The sequence below is a fragment of the Nycticebus coucang genome, chromosome 12 (assembly GCF_027406575.1).
Source record: "Nycticebus coucang isolate mNycCou1 chromosome 12, mNycCou1.pri, whole genome shotgun sequence".
Classification (NCBI taxonomy): domain Eukaryota; kingdom Metazoa; phylum Chordata; class Mammalia; order Primates; family Lorisidae; genus Nycticebus; species Nycticebus coucang.
This window is the reverse complement of record NC_069791.1, coordinates 98,981,609-98,995,633: the sequence shown is the minus strand read 5'-3', so window position 1 is coordinate 98,995,633 and position 14,025 is coordinate 98,981,609. Positions and strand designations below refer to the sequence as shown.

Sequence of the window (14,025 nt, the reverse complement as noted above, 5' to 3'; positions counted from 1 at the left end):
AAAAAAAGCTCATTATCCTTAATCATCAGAGAAATGCAAATCAAAACTACTTTGAGATATCACCTAACCCCAGTAAGAGTAGCCCACATAACAAAATCCCCAAACCAGAGATGTTGGCGTGGATATGGAGAAAAGGGCACACTTCTACACTGCTGGTGGAATGCACACTAACATGTTGCTTCTGGAAGGATGTTTGGAGAATTCTTAGAGACCTAAAAATAGACCTGCCATTTGATCCTATAATTCCTTTACTAGGTTTATAGCCAGAAGACCAAAAATCACAATATAACAAAGACATCTGTACCAGAATGTTTATTGCAGCCCAATTCATAATTGCTAAGTCATGGAAGAAGCCCAAGTGCCCATCGACCCACAAATGGACTAGCAAATTGTGGTACATGTATACCATGGAATATTATGCAGCCTTAAAGAAAGATGGAGACTTTACCTCTTTCATGTTTACATGGATGGAGCTGGAACATATTCTTCTTAGCAAAGTATCTCAGGAATGGAAGAAAAATTATCCAATGTACTCAGCCCTACTATAAAGCTAAATTATAGCTTTCACAAGAAGGCTATAACCCAACTATAGTACAAGACTATGGGGAAAGGGCCAAGGAAGGGGAAGGGAGGGGGGAGGTTAGGGTGAAGGGAGGGTGATGGGTGGGGCCACACCTATAGTGCATCTTAGAATGGGTACAGGCAAAACTTACTAAAGGCAGAATACAAATGTCTACATACAATAACTAAGAAAATGCCATAAAGGCTACTTTGAACAGTTTGATGAGAATATTTCAGATTGTATATGAAATCAGCACATTGTACCCCTTGATTGCACTAATATACACATCTATGATTTAACAATAAAATAAATAAATAAGTAAATTCATAAAAAGAAAAATAAACAAGCTAAAAAGTTAAAAAAAAAAAGTTCCTCTAACTAAACTTCACCATTGTGCTGTTCTCCAGATGTCTCCATTCAGGGCACATCAGCAACATGTGAAGAAAATCATGGCAGGCTAACTGGGAGGTGTTAAGAGCTTCCCAGGAGTTTGGTGTTCCATGTTCCACCAGTAAGAACTCGCTGCCTTTTTGAGCTCCTTGAAGGTTGAAAATGAATCTCATTGTTTTGCACATATTAAGCCTTCAAGAAATGTATGTTTCTTGAATTAAAGAATTTTTAAATTTCAAGATTATTTTAGTTGGTGGAATGTGAAAGATTTAGGCATAAAAATTATTCTGAAACTGGAATTATTTTATTTATTTATTTATTATTTGAGACAGAGTCTCGCTTTGTCACCCTTGGTAAAGTGCCGTGGCCTCATAGTTCACAGCAACCTCAAATTCTTGGGTTCAAGTAATTCTTTTGCGTTAGCCTTCTGAGTAGCTGGGACTACAGGTGCCTACCACAATGCCTGGCTATTTTTTAGAGACAGGGTCTCACTCTTGCTCAGGCTGGTCTTAAACTTGTGAGCTTAGGCAAACCACCCACCTTGGCCTCCCAGAGTGCTGGGATTATAGGTGTGAGCTACCACGCTCAGCCTATGAAATCATTTTAGAACAATTCATTAGGCATCATTTTTAAAGTGTATCAGGCAATGAGAAGCACATGGAAGAGCTTTTTTTATTGCAAGAATAGTGGCATTTTACTGTTTCACACAGAATAGGAGGTCTATCTAGAAAAAAATGCTGAGCAGTGTTCATAGCTTCTCAGTAGTGCGTGAACTAAAATAAAATACTAAGCACCTGCTGATTGAGTGGACCCCTTCTTGGCCAAGGAGACCCCAGAGACACCTTAAAACTGAGTTCCCAGCCATGATGAAGTAGGAAATCAGACATACCTCATTACACTCTCTCCCTTGCTAACTAACAATCATCGCACATTTTTTGGAGCAGGTGCAGAGGGAGTTTTCATGTCTTCTTTTCACCTTTTGATGTAAGATAGCCACCATTTCTGCACCATATAGGGGCATAAAGTCCAACTACACAGGTGCAAGCTTCTCCTTTCATAAATATTCATGACTCCTATAGCTTGTTAAATATTTATACTTGGCCAGTATAAATTCTTGTTTCCACTGTCCCTGCCTTGAAGTAGTTGTTCTTGGCTTCCAGTCAGGGCTCTGCTTTCTGGCCTGTTAGGCTAGCCACCTACAGGCTGCAACCCTTTATGAGAAGCAAAGCTTTCCTTTCCAAATTTATGAATGTCTTTGTTTCTTCAGTTAACAAGTGAATAAAATTAAGTTCTGCAGACTGAAAGCCAAAGATATCCTTTTCCTGGGACAGGGTAAACTGAATGACCAGACATTACATAAATGGTAAAACAAACAGAAAACAATGCTTAATATAAAATATCAGTGAAACCTAATGAGGGAAGATAGCACCGAAAATCTAAATTTGTTCAATGAATTTTTCAGGGCTTCCTCAGGACTACTGACACACAGACCTGTGAGCATGAAGCAGGTGGAGGTCTTCCCTGCTCCATTATGTCCCAGAAGAACAGTGATCTGTCCTCTGTATAGATTCATGGTCAGACCTTTGACTGCTATGTGCTTAGTCCTTCCTCTGTGAAACACCTGCAGAAAAGTCAAGGTGTGACTGACAGTTTAACATGTACAAACAGGGGAAGAACATTTCTGAAGAACCTATGATAGGTTACACACCCACCAATTTCCTTTGAAAGTTCATCAGTAGGAATCCAAGTGGAAATCTTAAATAGGGAGCCCCTTCTTTTCGTGTCTAACTGGCTGTAATACTAAGGAAGCTGACCTGGAGCAATCCCATGATCTTCTCCCTGACCTCTGGAACCTGGCAATTGAGCACCTAAACCACAGAAGGTCTAGTGCCTGTGGCATGAACAGGCCTTCTTACCTCTGTTTCTGAAGCTATGCCTTGCCACTTTTGCTGGAGATGACGATCTGGGGAGGGAATCCCAGAAAGAGCAGCCTATTTTTCAAGTCAAATGTCTCTGGTATTTCAAATACCACTGATTTTTTAATTCTATAAATAATTCATACATAGAGTATAAAGAAGATAAAAATAAAAATCTTCTATGTTGGCTCGGCGCCTGCGTTCAAGTGGCTAAGGCGCCAGCCACATACACCTGAGCTATGGGTTTGAATCCAACCCGGACCCGCCAAACAACAATGATGGCTGCAACCAAAAAATAGACAGGCATTGTGGTGGGTGCCTATAGTCCCAGCTACTTGGGAGGCGGAGGCAGGAGAATCGCTTGAGCCCAGGAGTTGGAGGTTGCTGTGAACTGTGATGTCACAGCACTCTATCCAAGGTGACAGCTTGAGACTCTGTCTCAAAAAACAAACAAACAAACTTCTATGTCAACTCCTGAGATAGTACAGAAGTTTAATATATGCCTTAGATGATTTCTGTCCTAAATGGCATTTAGGCTGGACTTGGGGTCTGGAGTCCAGACACTATAATAGAGTGGGACTTAGATGTTACTTATTCCACAATCTATGGACAGCTGTCCCTGTGTGTATATGTGGGGGATCGGTTCCAAGATCCCAGTGTATAACAAAATCTATGCACAATCAAGCTCCATAGTTGGCCCTGTGGAACCTGTGTACACCCTCCATATACTCAGGTTTCACATCCCCAAATACTGTAGTTTCAATCAGCATTTGGTTGAAAAAAAATCAGACCTACACAGTTCAAACTTGTGTTGTTAATGGGTCAGGTGTAATTAAGTTTGGGAGCAAAGTGCTACTGAAAGTAATTTGGTAACCTCCCCTGCTCCCATTTCCATTTGATTATTTGTCTGTTTGGAAAAACAGGACCAGTCTGTTGTCCCAATCTAGAGGGCTGTGGTGTTATAGCTCATAGCAACCCCACACTCCTGGGCTGAAGTGATCCTCCTGCATTAGCCTCCTGAGTAGCTGGGACTACAGGCCTGGAACACAGCACAAAGCTATTTTTTTCTATTTTTAGTAGAGACAGGGTCTCATTCTTGCTTAGGCAGGTCTCTAACTCCTGGCCTCAAGTAATTCTCCTGCCTCGGCCTCCCAGTGTTCTAGGATTAGAGGAGCGAGTCACTAATTGAGGCAGTTAACCCGGTCTGATTGTTTTAAATCAAATATGATAGTCCTGTTCCCTGACTTCTCAGTTTTCCATGCAGTAGAGGTGACCATGTGACAGAATCCTGGGAACTAAAAATAAAGGGAATTAGGAAGGAAGGCAGTCTTGCCAAAAGAAAGCATTTTAATTCTTATCTCTCCCCTTAGAGCAGTGGTTCTCAACTTTCCTAATGCCGCAAACCTTTAATACAGTTCAAAGGGGTCACGACCCACAGGTTGAGAACAGCTGCCTTAGAGGAACTAAGCATCCATTTTGTAGCCATGAAATGATAAGCAGGAATAAAAGAAAGCTAACAGGCTATAAATGGCCTGGGGAAAAAAATCAATCAATCAATCAGAAGGAGCTGGGATAGCTTTGTTAAGTAGCTGAAATAATGCCAGAATCATCTGCTTTAACTGTTTTTGGGGTGATAAAAGAAATAAAAATTCCCACAGTAAGTTGGGTGGAGAATCAAGCATTCCTAACTAGCACCACAGTGCATGGAGGAGCTGGAACTAGCCACCATTTTCAGGATCTACTTGATTCCACAAGCAGAAGAAGGCAGCACATTGCTATAGAATCAGTGGTACAGAGAACATTGCCATGTCCTTCACACAAATTAACCATGCTCTGTATGACACTCCAGGGCACACAGCTTACGTCCAGGCATCCTGTTATGGGAGTCCTCAGCCAACTCAAGGCTCAGAAAACCCTTATGAAAGACCAAATGCCTCTACTTTTACATTTGAAAGTCAACAGTAAAATCTGGTTTAAAAAGTGATTTCATAATATAAAAGCCATCTTTCAAATGGCTGAATTCTAATGTGTCTCCAACAGTGGGGTGTTTGGCATTGGAAGGATGAGAAGTGACTATTTTGAAGAGAGGTCATCTAGACCTTCTATCCAGTCATATAACTTTATGACAGGAAATGGGACATTTCAAGTTTTATTTATAATTTTGAGGATAGCATAACGAAAGAATTAAAATCTTCACTCATAAAACATATCCTGTAATGACCGTTAGGGTAAAATAGAAACTTATATGCACTATTTCTTAAATTCTTGGGAGGAGATTTGTGAGCTGATACCTTGTACAGATCCTGAATTTCAATTCCTTTGATCAAATCAGTAGGCTCTTCCTGAATAAACTCACTTTTCAGAGCTTTTACAGGATTCCTCATATTCAGCAGTGATGGTGTAGCAGGTATAGGTTTTCCATGCCAGTAGGAGGGCTGGAGAAGAGTCAACTTACACATTAATCATTTAGGTGAAGTGACTTCCTTTTCTGGAAGATAAATATTTTGGTAAATTAGAATCCCCCCTCCAGCCCTGCAGTTTACTTGTTGTATCAAATATTTAATGATGCCTGGAAACGTTAAGCAACACTCATAGACTCATTACTAATCAACTGCATTCCAACCTACAACCTATGGTCCTGAGATGGAGTTACAAAAGATGGCTCATACTCAGGCCCCTGGTGTCTCAGGGAAGCTATTGTGTCAGCACTCAGCATCCTTGTGGGTAGAGGCCTGGAGAAATACTGAAATTAACTATTTGTACATTTTCCCCACATTGCATGAAAGGCAAGTGTGGCAGCCTTTGCAGAGGTCCCAACTGTGTCATTCAGACAGGACCAGTCACACTAAGACCATGGGGCAAGGCCACCAGATGCTACTGTGGAGGAATGAATCAGGCATGAAGAGCTCAGCTTTGTAAGAAAAACTTGGTCATCATAGGAGAGAATTCTGAGAACTTTAAGAGCTGTATCTCCTGCCAGGGCCCTGGGAATCACAGAGGTCTCAAAGAGCTTCAGGGCCATTTCAACAGTGCAGTTAAATGGGGAAAGAGGCAATGTTGAGAACTCTAGTATGTTGGGAACATGTGGGTCTGACGTTTGAGAGGGCACATGTAAGACATCCACAGGTACTCTCAGGGGTGGGCAGCCTCTGTATGGACTGAGGCCAGGCATGAGCTGTGGGGTAAGAGTCAGAGAAACTTAGACTCATTGTTAATTATGCTCCATTGGCAACCATAAGCTGACAGGTTTGGGATGAACCCAGGTTAGAGACTTCCTGTAGTTTGAGATTTGAATCAGAACATCACTGAGAGGGATAGGAATACTGATGATAACAGTGTAAAGTCTGGCTTGGTGCCTGTAGCTCAGTGAATAGGGCGCCGTCACATACACCAAGGGTGGCAGGTTCAATGCTGGCCTGGGCCTGCTAAACAACAATGACAACTGCAATAACAAAAAAAATAGCCGGGCGTTGTGGCAGGCACCTGTAGTCCCAGCTACTTGGGAGGCTGAGGCAAGAGAATTACTTAAGCCCAGGAGTTTGAGGTTTGCTGTGAGCTATGATGCCACAACACTCTACCAAGGGTAACAGTGAGACTCTGTCTCAAAAAAGGAAAAAAAAAAAATGTAAAGTCTCACACCAATCTATAAAACAGCAGCATCAGTACTTACCAGGGCAAAGAAGTACCAAGGCTTGGGTGTACCATACTTTCCTGGGAAGATGGACTCCACATACCAGGCCACTAAGCCATATAAGAAAGAGTCCAGTAGTAGCATCAGCAGTACCTGAGTGAAGTTAAACTCTCCGCTTACATTGCCCATGTTCCTCCATTGGATGCCTGTGCCTATTAGAAAAAAAGGAAATCAGTCATCATATCAAAGACACAGAAGAATCTGAGTGTGGTGGCAGGTGCCTTAGTTTCAGCTACTCAAAGACTGAACCTAGAAGTTCAAGGTTGTATTGGGCTGTGATCACGCCTGTGAATAGTCACTGCACTGTAGCCTAAACAACCTAGTGAGGTCTTGTTTCTGAAAAAAGACAGAGCAGCAGAGTTACCAGAGTTTTTCAAACCGTCATGGACCAATACTGGACCATTTGTATCTGGGGCACTATAGGACAAATGCTAGGCACAGGAAAGGAAAAAACTCAAGAAGTTTCTCCCATAAGATAAAATATTTTCATTACCAAGATGTATCTTAGTATATCTCCACACTTTCACACATGTTATCTGGAATGTTTTCCTACTCTTCTCCCACCTTCTTGGTTTGGCTAATTCTTACTTCAAAGGTCAGGGCAGACAGCTCCTTACCCAAGAAGGAGTCCATGTACACCCACTCTCCTTGTCTGGGCGAGATGCTCAATCCATGTGGATCTGGAGCACCCTGTGCTAACTTACAAGAGGTTCTGCCCTGTGTTGTGAATCTGTTCATTTATTATTGTCCAAAATGTGTGTGGTCTCTGGGGCCAGAGACTGTCTTGGGGTCTATTGTGCAGCAGACACTCTATATGTGCTTACTTCATGAATAAAGGGAAACACTGATGAAGGGCTTGGGACCAATTCTTGGTATGTACGGAGATTCCTGGGTACGATTCCTGGTATGTATCCTAAGTGAGCCAAGTGTTCAATCTGAATAAAAGTCAACAAAGCTTTCAAGATGCTGTACACCACCCCTACCATGGTGGCTTGGGACTTGGTTAATATGAGATTCTGATGAGGTATAGATGACTGGACCCAGGATTCTGTGTCTAACAAGGTCTCTGGAATTGCTAATGCTGCAGGTTTTTGGACCACACTGTGAGGAGCAAGAGGACCAGGTGACCTCTGAGGCCCTTCTGATAATGAAATTCTCTGGCTTGTCTGTTTGTATGCTCCTACCAAGAGCTTTGCCTTTCATTCTCTCTTTGGGTTATGAGATCTTGTACATCCTAGGACTGATTCCAAAGCTGTAGCAAACATGAAGTACACTCAGTTCATGAAAGCCAGGTACAGGCTCATGAAATAGCAAGTCTGCATGTCCAAATGGAAGAAAGAGAAAAGCTCCCTTCCTGCCTCAGTAAACTTTTATCAGTTAACTTTATTTTTATTTATTGTGAATATTCATTCAGAAAAACACACATAATTTAACAAACAATTACAAAGAAAATACCTGTGAAAATTGACTACCAAGTCAATTGCCTCTCAAGTCCCAAATGTACGTACCCCTAGCACAACCCCACCCCTACATTGATGTTCATAGGCAGCATATTTGTGCTTGACTTTTCTTATCCACTCTTATTATTCTCTTTAATTGAATATTTAGATCTTTCACATTTAACGTGATTATTGATTGTCTGGACTAAAAGCTATCATCTTGTCACTCATTTCTATTTGTTCCATACTGATGGAACTTTAACTTCTTTTTCTGCCTTTTCTTACATTAATGGAGAATTTTATATTCCATTTTATCTCCACTGACTTTTATACTTCACCTAAAACCTTTATATTGCTTTGGGGTTTACAATATACATCCTCTTTAGTCAGAGTCTATCATCCAAATAATATTATACTACTTCATGTATAGTAAAGGACCTCAAACAATATATTCCCAATTCTCACCTCCCATCCTTTGTGCTATTGTTGTCATACATTTTACTTTTACATAGCTATAAACACAGTTCATTGCTTCCATTTTTGCTTTAGACAGTCGGTTCTCTTTTAAAGCAAAAAAATACTGGACAAAATAAGTTGTATTTTTTATTTTCGGTGCTCTTAATTTATTTGTGTAGATTCACATTTTTTTCGGGTCTGATACTCTTTTTGCCTGAATAGCTCAATATTTCTTTTTCTTTTCTTTTTTTTTTTTTTGGTTTTTGGTCGGGGCTAGGTTTGAACCCACCACCTCCAGCATATGGGACCGGCGCCCTACTCCTTGAGCCACAGGCACTGCCAGCTCAATATTTCTTGTAATGTCTTCTACAATTCTTTCAGTTTTTATTTGACAGTCTTCACTTCTTTTTTTTGTTTGTTTGTTTTATTTTGTTTTGGTTTTTATTTCAGGTTAATGTGAGGGTACAAACAACCAGCTCACAATATTTGAATTTGTTAGGCAGAGTCCCTTTTGTAGTTGGGTCCCACACTCAAAAGGTGTACCATATACCTCTACATTGTGCCTATTAAATAAGAGAACCCCAAAACCCCCCTCTTCCCTCTCCATTGTTCTCCCTCTCCCCAGCTTGAATTGAATTCAGTTTTTCTCTTATGTAGGCGTGTATTAGATCATCTACTGGCTTCATAGTAGTATTGAGTATGTTGGATACTTGCTTTTCCATTCTTGTGATACTTTACTAAGAAGAATGTGTTTCAACTCCATCTAGGTTAATACAAAAGATGTAAAGTCTCCATCTCTTTTAATGGCTGAACAGTATTCCATGGTACACATATACCACAGTTTGTTAATCCATTCCTGAGTTGATGGGCATTTAGGTGGTTTCCACATCTTGGTGATTGTAAATTGAGGTGTGATAAACAATCTAGTTCAAATGTCTTTATGACAAAATAATTGTTTTTTCTTCTGGGTAGATGCCTATGTAGTGGGGTTCTTCAAATTAGAAGATCTAATTTGAGTTCTTTGAGGATTCTCCATACTTCTTTCCAAAGAGGCTGTATTAGTTTGCAGTCCCACCAACAGTGTAGAAGTGTTCCCTCCTCTCCTCATCCATGCCAGCATCTGAAACTTTGGGACTTTGTGATGTGGGCTAATCTTAGTGGGATTAGGTCATACCTCAGGGTAGTTTTGATTTGCATTTCTCTGATTATTAAGGACAATGAGCATTTTTTCATATGTTTGTTAGCCATTCATCTGTCTTCCTCAGAGAAGGTTCTGTTCATGTCTTTTGCCCAGTGGTAGATGGGATTGTTTGCAGAGTCTTTTCTTCATACATATATATAGGAATATATATATAGATAGACAGATAGATATAGATATGTATAAATTTTGAGACAGAGTCTCATTCTGTTGCCTAGAGTGCCATGGTGTCGTCGTAGCTCACAGCAACCTCAAACTCTTGGACTCAAGCGATTCTCTTGCCTTAGCCTTCTGAGTAGTTGGTGCCTGTCACAACACCCAGTTAATTTTTCTATTTTTAGTAGATATGGGGTCTTGCTTTCCTCATGCTAGTCTTGAACTCCTGAGTTCAAGAGATCTACCTGCTTCTATCTCCCAGAGTGCTAGGATTATAGGCATTCACAACAACCTTAAATTCTTGGGCTTGATTCATCCTCTTGCCTCAGCCTCTCGAGTAGCTAGGACTACAGGCTCCTGCCACAACACCTGGCTAGTTTTTCTATTTTTAGTAGAGATAGGGGTCCCACTCTTTCTCAGGCTGGTCTTGAACTCCTAAGCTCAAACAATCCACTCACTTTGGCCACCTAGAGGGCTAGGATTACAGGTATGAGCCACTGCGCCTGGCTTCTTTCAGCACTTTAATGCCACTTCATTTTCATCTGGCTTATATATGTTTATTGATCATTTTTTTTCATAAAATGCCTAGTCAAGTCTTTTCACCCATTTTTAACTACAAGATCAGATTGCTAATGGGTTTGTATGGGTTCGTGAAATATTCTGAATGGATATAAGCCTTCTGCCAGTTAAATGTACTGCAAGTATATTCCCAAGCTGTAGCTTATCTTGTCCTTCTCTTTATGGTATTTTAATGTTAATTTTTTTATTCTTTTACTTTCTGATTATTCTTCTGTCTTGTTCAAGAAATCCTCACTACTACAATGACATGAATATACTCTTCCATATCATCTCCAAAAATCTTTATCATTTTCTTGACATTAGAGTTGATTTCTGTGTAGGTGTAAATTAGAAGTCCAATTCCATTTTTTTTTTTTTGAGACAGAGCCTCAGGCTGTCCCCCTGGGTAGAGTGCTGTGGCATCACAGCTCAGAGCAACCTCCAACTCCTGGGCTCAAGCGATTCTCCTGCCTCCACCTCCCAAGTAGCTAGGACTACAGGTGCCTGCCACAATGCCAGGCTATTTTTTGGTTGCAGCCGTCATTGTTGTTTGGCAGGCTCCAGCTGGATTCAAACCTGCCAGCTCTGATGTATGTGGCTGGCACCTTAGCCGCTTGAGCCACAGGCGCTGAGCCCCAATTTCATTTTTGACCAGAATGTTCTCCAGTTGCCCCAGCATCATTTATTGAATCCCAAAACTCTGTAGTATCATTTCTAACTTTTTTTTTTTTTTTTTTTTGTAGAGACAGAGTTTCACTTTATGGCCCTCGGTAGAGTGCCATGGCATCACACAGCTCACAGCAACCTCCAATTCCTGGGCTTAAGCGATTCTCTTGCCTCAGCCTCCCAAGTAGCTGGGACTACAGGCGCCCGCCAGAACACCCGGCTATTTTTTTGTTGCAGTTCGGCGGGGCAGGGTTTGAACCTGCCATCCTTGGTATATGGGGCCGGCGCCTTACCGACTGAGCCACAGGTGCCGCCCTCATTTCTAACTTTTAACAACATGTTTGTCTGGCTTTTTTCTTGGCAAACTCTCCTTGTCCCCACATCTGTTTAATCTTGATCGTTCTAAATCAAGTAAGACAATCCTGTTTCCTGGTTTCTCAGGTTCCTTTGGAGTAGAGGTGGCCATGTGACAATAATTCCTCTCATTCCCTACTTAACCTTCTCTTTGACTCAACCAATCTTTATTAGTTATTACACCTTCTTTCTATTAGTTTGGAAGTTATACATGTTTCTAGCCTTTTCGTGCTTGGTTCAGTAATGAATGATACCAGGTGTATTTTACTTAGTGAAGTCTAAATTAATATATTTACTCTTCTTCCAGAATTTATGAATTTATCTTATAAACACCCCCTTATGTATTTTAATTTCATCTCTTTTTTAAAACCTAAGGACATTATAATTATTACTATTATCTCATACAGCCAATATATAAAACCACTCTCTTTAGGCTCCCACTGTTGTTCCTTTGAAAAGCAATTTGTCTTTTTTTGTTGTTGTTGGGGATTCATTGAGGGTACAAGAAACCAGGTTACACTGATTGCATTTGTTAGGTAAAGTCCCTCTTACAATCATGTTTTGACCCCAAAAAGTGTGGCCCCACCACACCAAGACCCCACCCCCTCCCTTCTTCCCTCTCTCTGCTCTTCCTTTCCCCAGTCTTTTTTTTTTTTAGATGCCAGTGCCTTGGCATCACAGCTCACAGCAACTCTATTCTCTTACCTCAGCCTCCCAAGTAGCTGGGACTACAGGTGCCCACCACAATGCCCAGCTATTTTTTTTTTAATTTACAAAGACGTTTAATTAGTTTTATTTACAGAGCAGGGATTTTTCTTTTCAGTCTCCAATGGTGGCTAGATAACTTCGTTAGGCAAGAATGCCAGTTTAAAAGAAATTCATGCAGAATCCTAAAAATAACAGATGTTGGTGCTCCTCAAGAAGAGGAAAGCTTGACTATATCAGCAGCTCTCTTTTTATGCCTGTCACTCAGAAGCAATTCTGCTGCAGTCTCCACATCCCATGATTTTGAAGACAAAGCCACGATTACTGCATTCCTATCACAGCCCATAGCGCATAGGTTTTCTATTTTTAGCGTGTATTCTGGTCTAGAAACTGGTGTTCGAGAATAGTATGTGCCCCAAATCGAGCTGTTTGAACATTTCGGGATTTTGTTTGTACTGATTTGCTACTATGGCGTCTTGTGGAGCATCTGGTTCTGCAGCTGCAAACTGTGCTTGCAATGACAGTAACGCCGTGCGGGGAGTCATTGCTGCAGCCCATTGATCTTTCAGGATATCCAAACAAATAGCCCCTGTGACAGAACTAATACTAGGATGTCACAGTGATAAACTGGACATTAGGAAGAGTAAATGGATATGTTTCAGGTATTTTTATCTCTAGTCGATATCTTCCTCCTTCATATGGTATGTCTGGAGGTCCTGCTATTTCTCCTCTTAATTCTGTAAAATGCTCATCTACAAGATCTACTTTAATTTGATTTTTGCTCGTCCGCCTCCTCCGCCACTGCTAGATCACCACCACTGCCGCCACCTCTTCCTCCACCGCCTCTTCCCTTGGCGATTCAGACCCAAGCACATGAACACTGCCCCTGCCACCCGGCCGCAGCGTTCGCCTCAGTCCGTCCGGCTATTTTTAGAGAAAGGGTCTCACTCTTGCTCAGGCTGGTCTTGAACTCCTGAGCTCAAGCAATCCACCCGACTCAACCCCCCAAGTGCTGGGATTACAGGCATGAGCTACCGCGCCCAAACAGGGTAATTTTTCTTTTCTTTTCTTTGTTTCTTTTTTTTTTTTTTTTTTTTTTTGAGACAGAGTCTCACTATGTCACCCTTACAGCAACCTCTAACTCTTGGGCTTAAGTGATTCTCTTGCTTCAGCCTCCCAAGTAGCTGAGGCTACAGGCGCCCGCCACAACGCTGGGCTATTTTTTGTTGCAGTTGTCATTGTTGCTTGGCTGGCCGGGGCCAGGTTCAAGCCCTCCAGCCTCGGGGTATGTGGCCGGTGCCGTAAACCACTGTGCTATGGGCGTCCAGCCCAGGGTAATTTTTCTATTCGTTGACAGGGTCTCACTTTGCTCCGGGTGGTTACAAACTCCTGAGTTCAGGCAATCCACTCGCCTCAGCCTCCTAGAATGCTAGGAGCTTGGCAGCGCCTGTGGCTCAAAGGAGTAGGGGACCGTCCCCTTATGCCGGAGGTGGCCGGTTCAAACCCAGCCCTGGCCAAAAACTGCAAAAGAAAAAAAAAAAGAATGCTAGGAGCTTTTCATTATTTTCTGTAGGAAGGATGATCTGAACAATATAGACAGAAGATAGCTTTCCTTGTAATAGCTTCTGAGAAAGCACTCACAGTTGCTTCTTAGTACAGTCTCCACTTCCTGCCAGAAAGCCAAGTGATCCTAATTCATTCATTCATTCTTTCATTCACTTAACAAATATATATTGAGTGTCTACATTTTACCAGATCTTAGTCTGGACACTGAGGATATGGAGTGGTAAAATAGATAAAGTCTTAAATGGATTAGACTCCATTTCTCACAGTTTACTGCCACTTAGATAATAATGCCTCCTCCTCCCCACCCCCAAATAGTGCCTCCTCTCCACCTCTCTGACTTCCATGACGAAGGATGTTTCTCTAAACCT

At 41.5% G+C, this 14,025-nt stretch overlaps 1 protein-coding gene and 1 pseudogene across 1 annotated transcript in view; both read right to left on the bottom strand.

Annotated features, from left to right (window-relative positions):
* LOC128562047 (ATP-binding cassette sub-family A member 17-like) overlaps positions 1-14,025 on the bottom strand; it is a 150,105-nt gene that overhangs the window by 74,578 nt on the left and 61,502 nt on the right. Inside the window, exons 12-14 of the mRNA XM_053556652.1 lie at positions 6,541-6,711; positions 5,160-5,287; positions 2,444-2,573 (exon numbers count right to left, since the gene is read on the bottom strand). Of these exons, the coding sequence (XP_053412627.1) occupies positions 2,444-2,573; positions 5,160-5,287; positions 6,541-6,711 (429 nt within the window). The remainder of the gene's footprint in view (positions 1-2,443; positions 2,574-5,159; positions 5,288-6,540; positions 6,712-14,025) is intronic.
* On the bottom strand, positions 12,303-14,001 carry LOC128561086 (ubiquitin-conjugating enzyme E2 K-like; annotated as a pseudogene).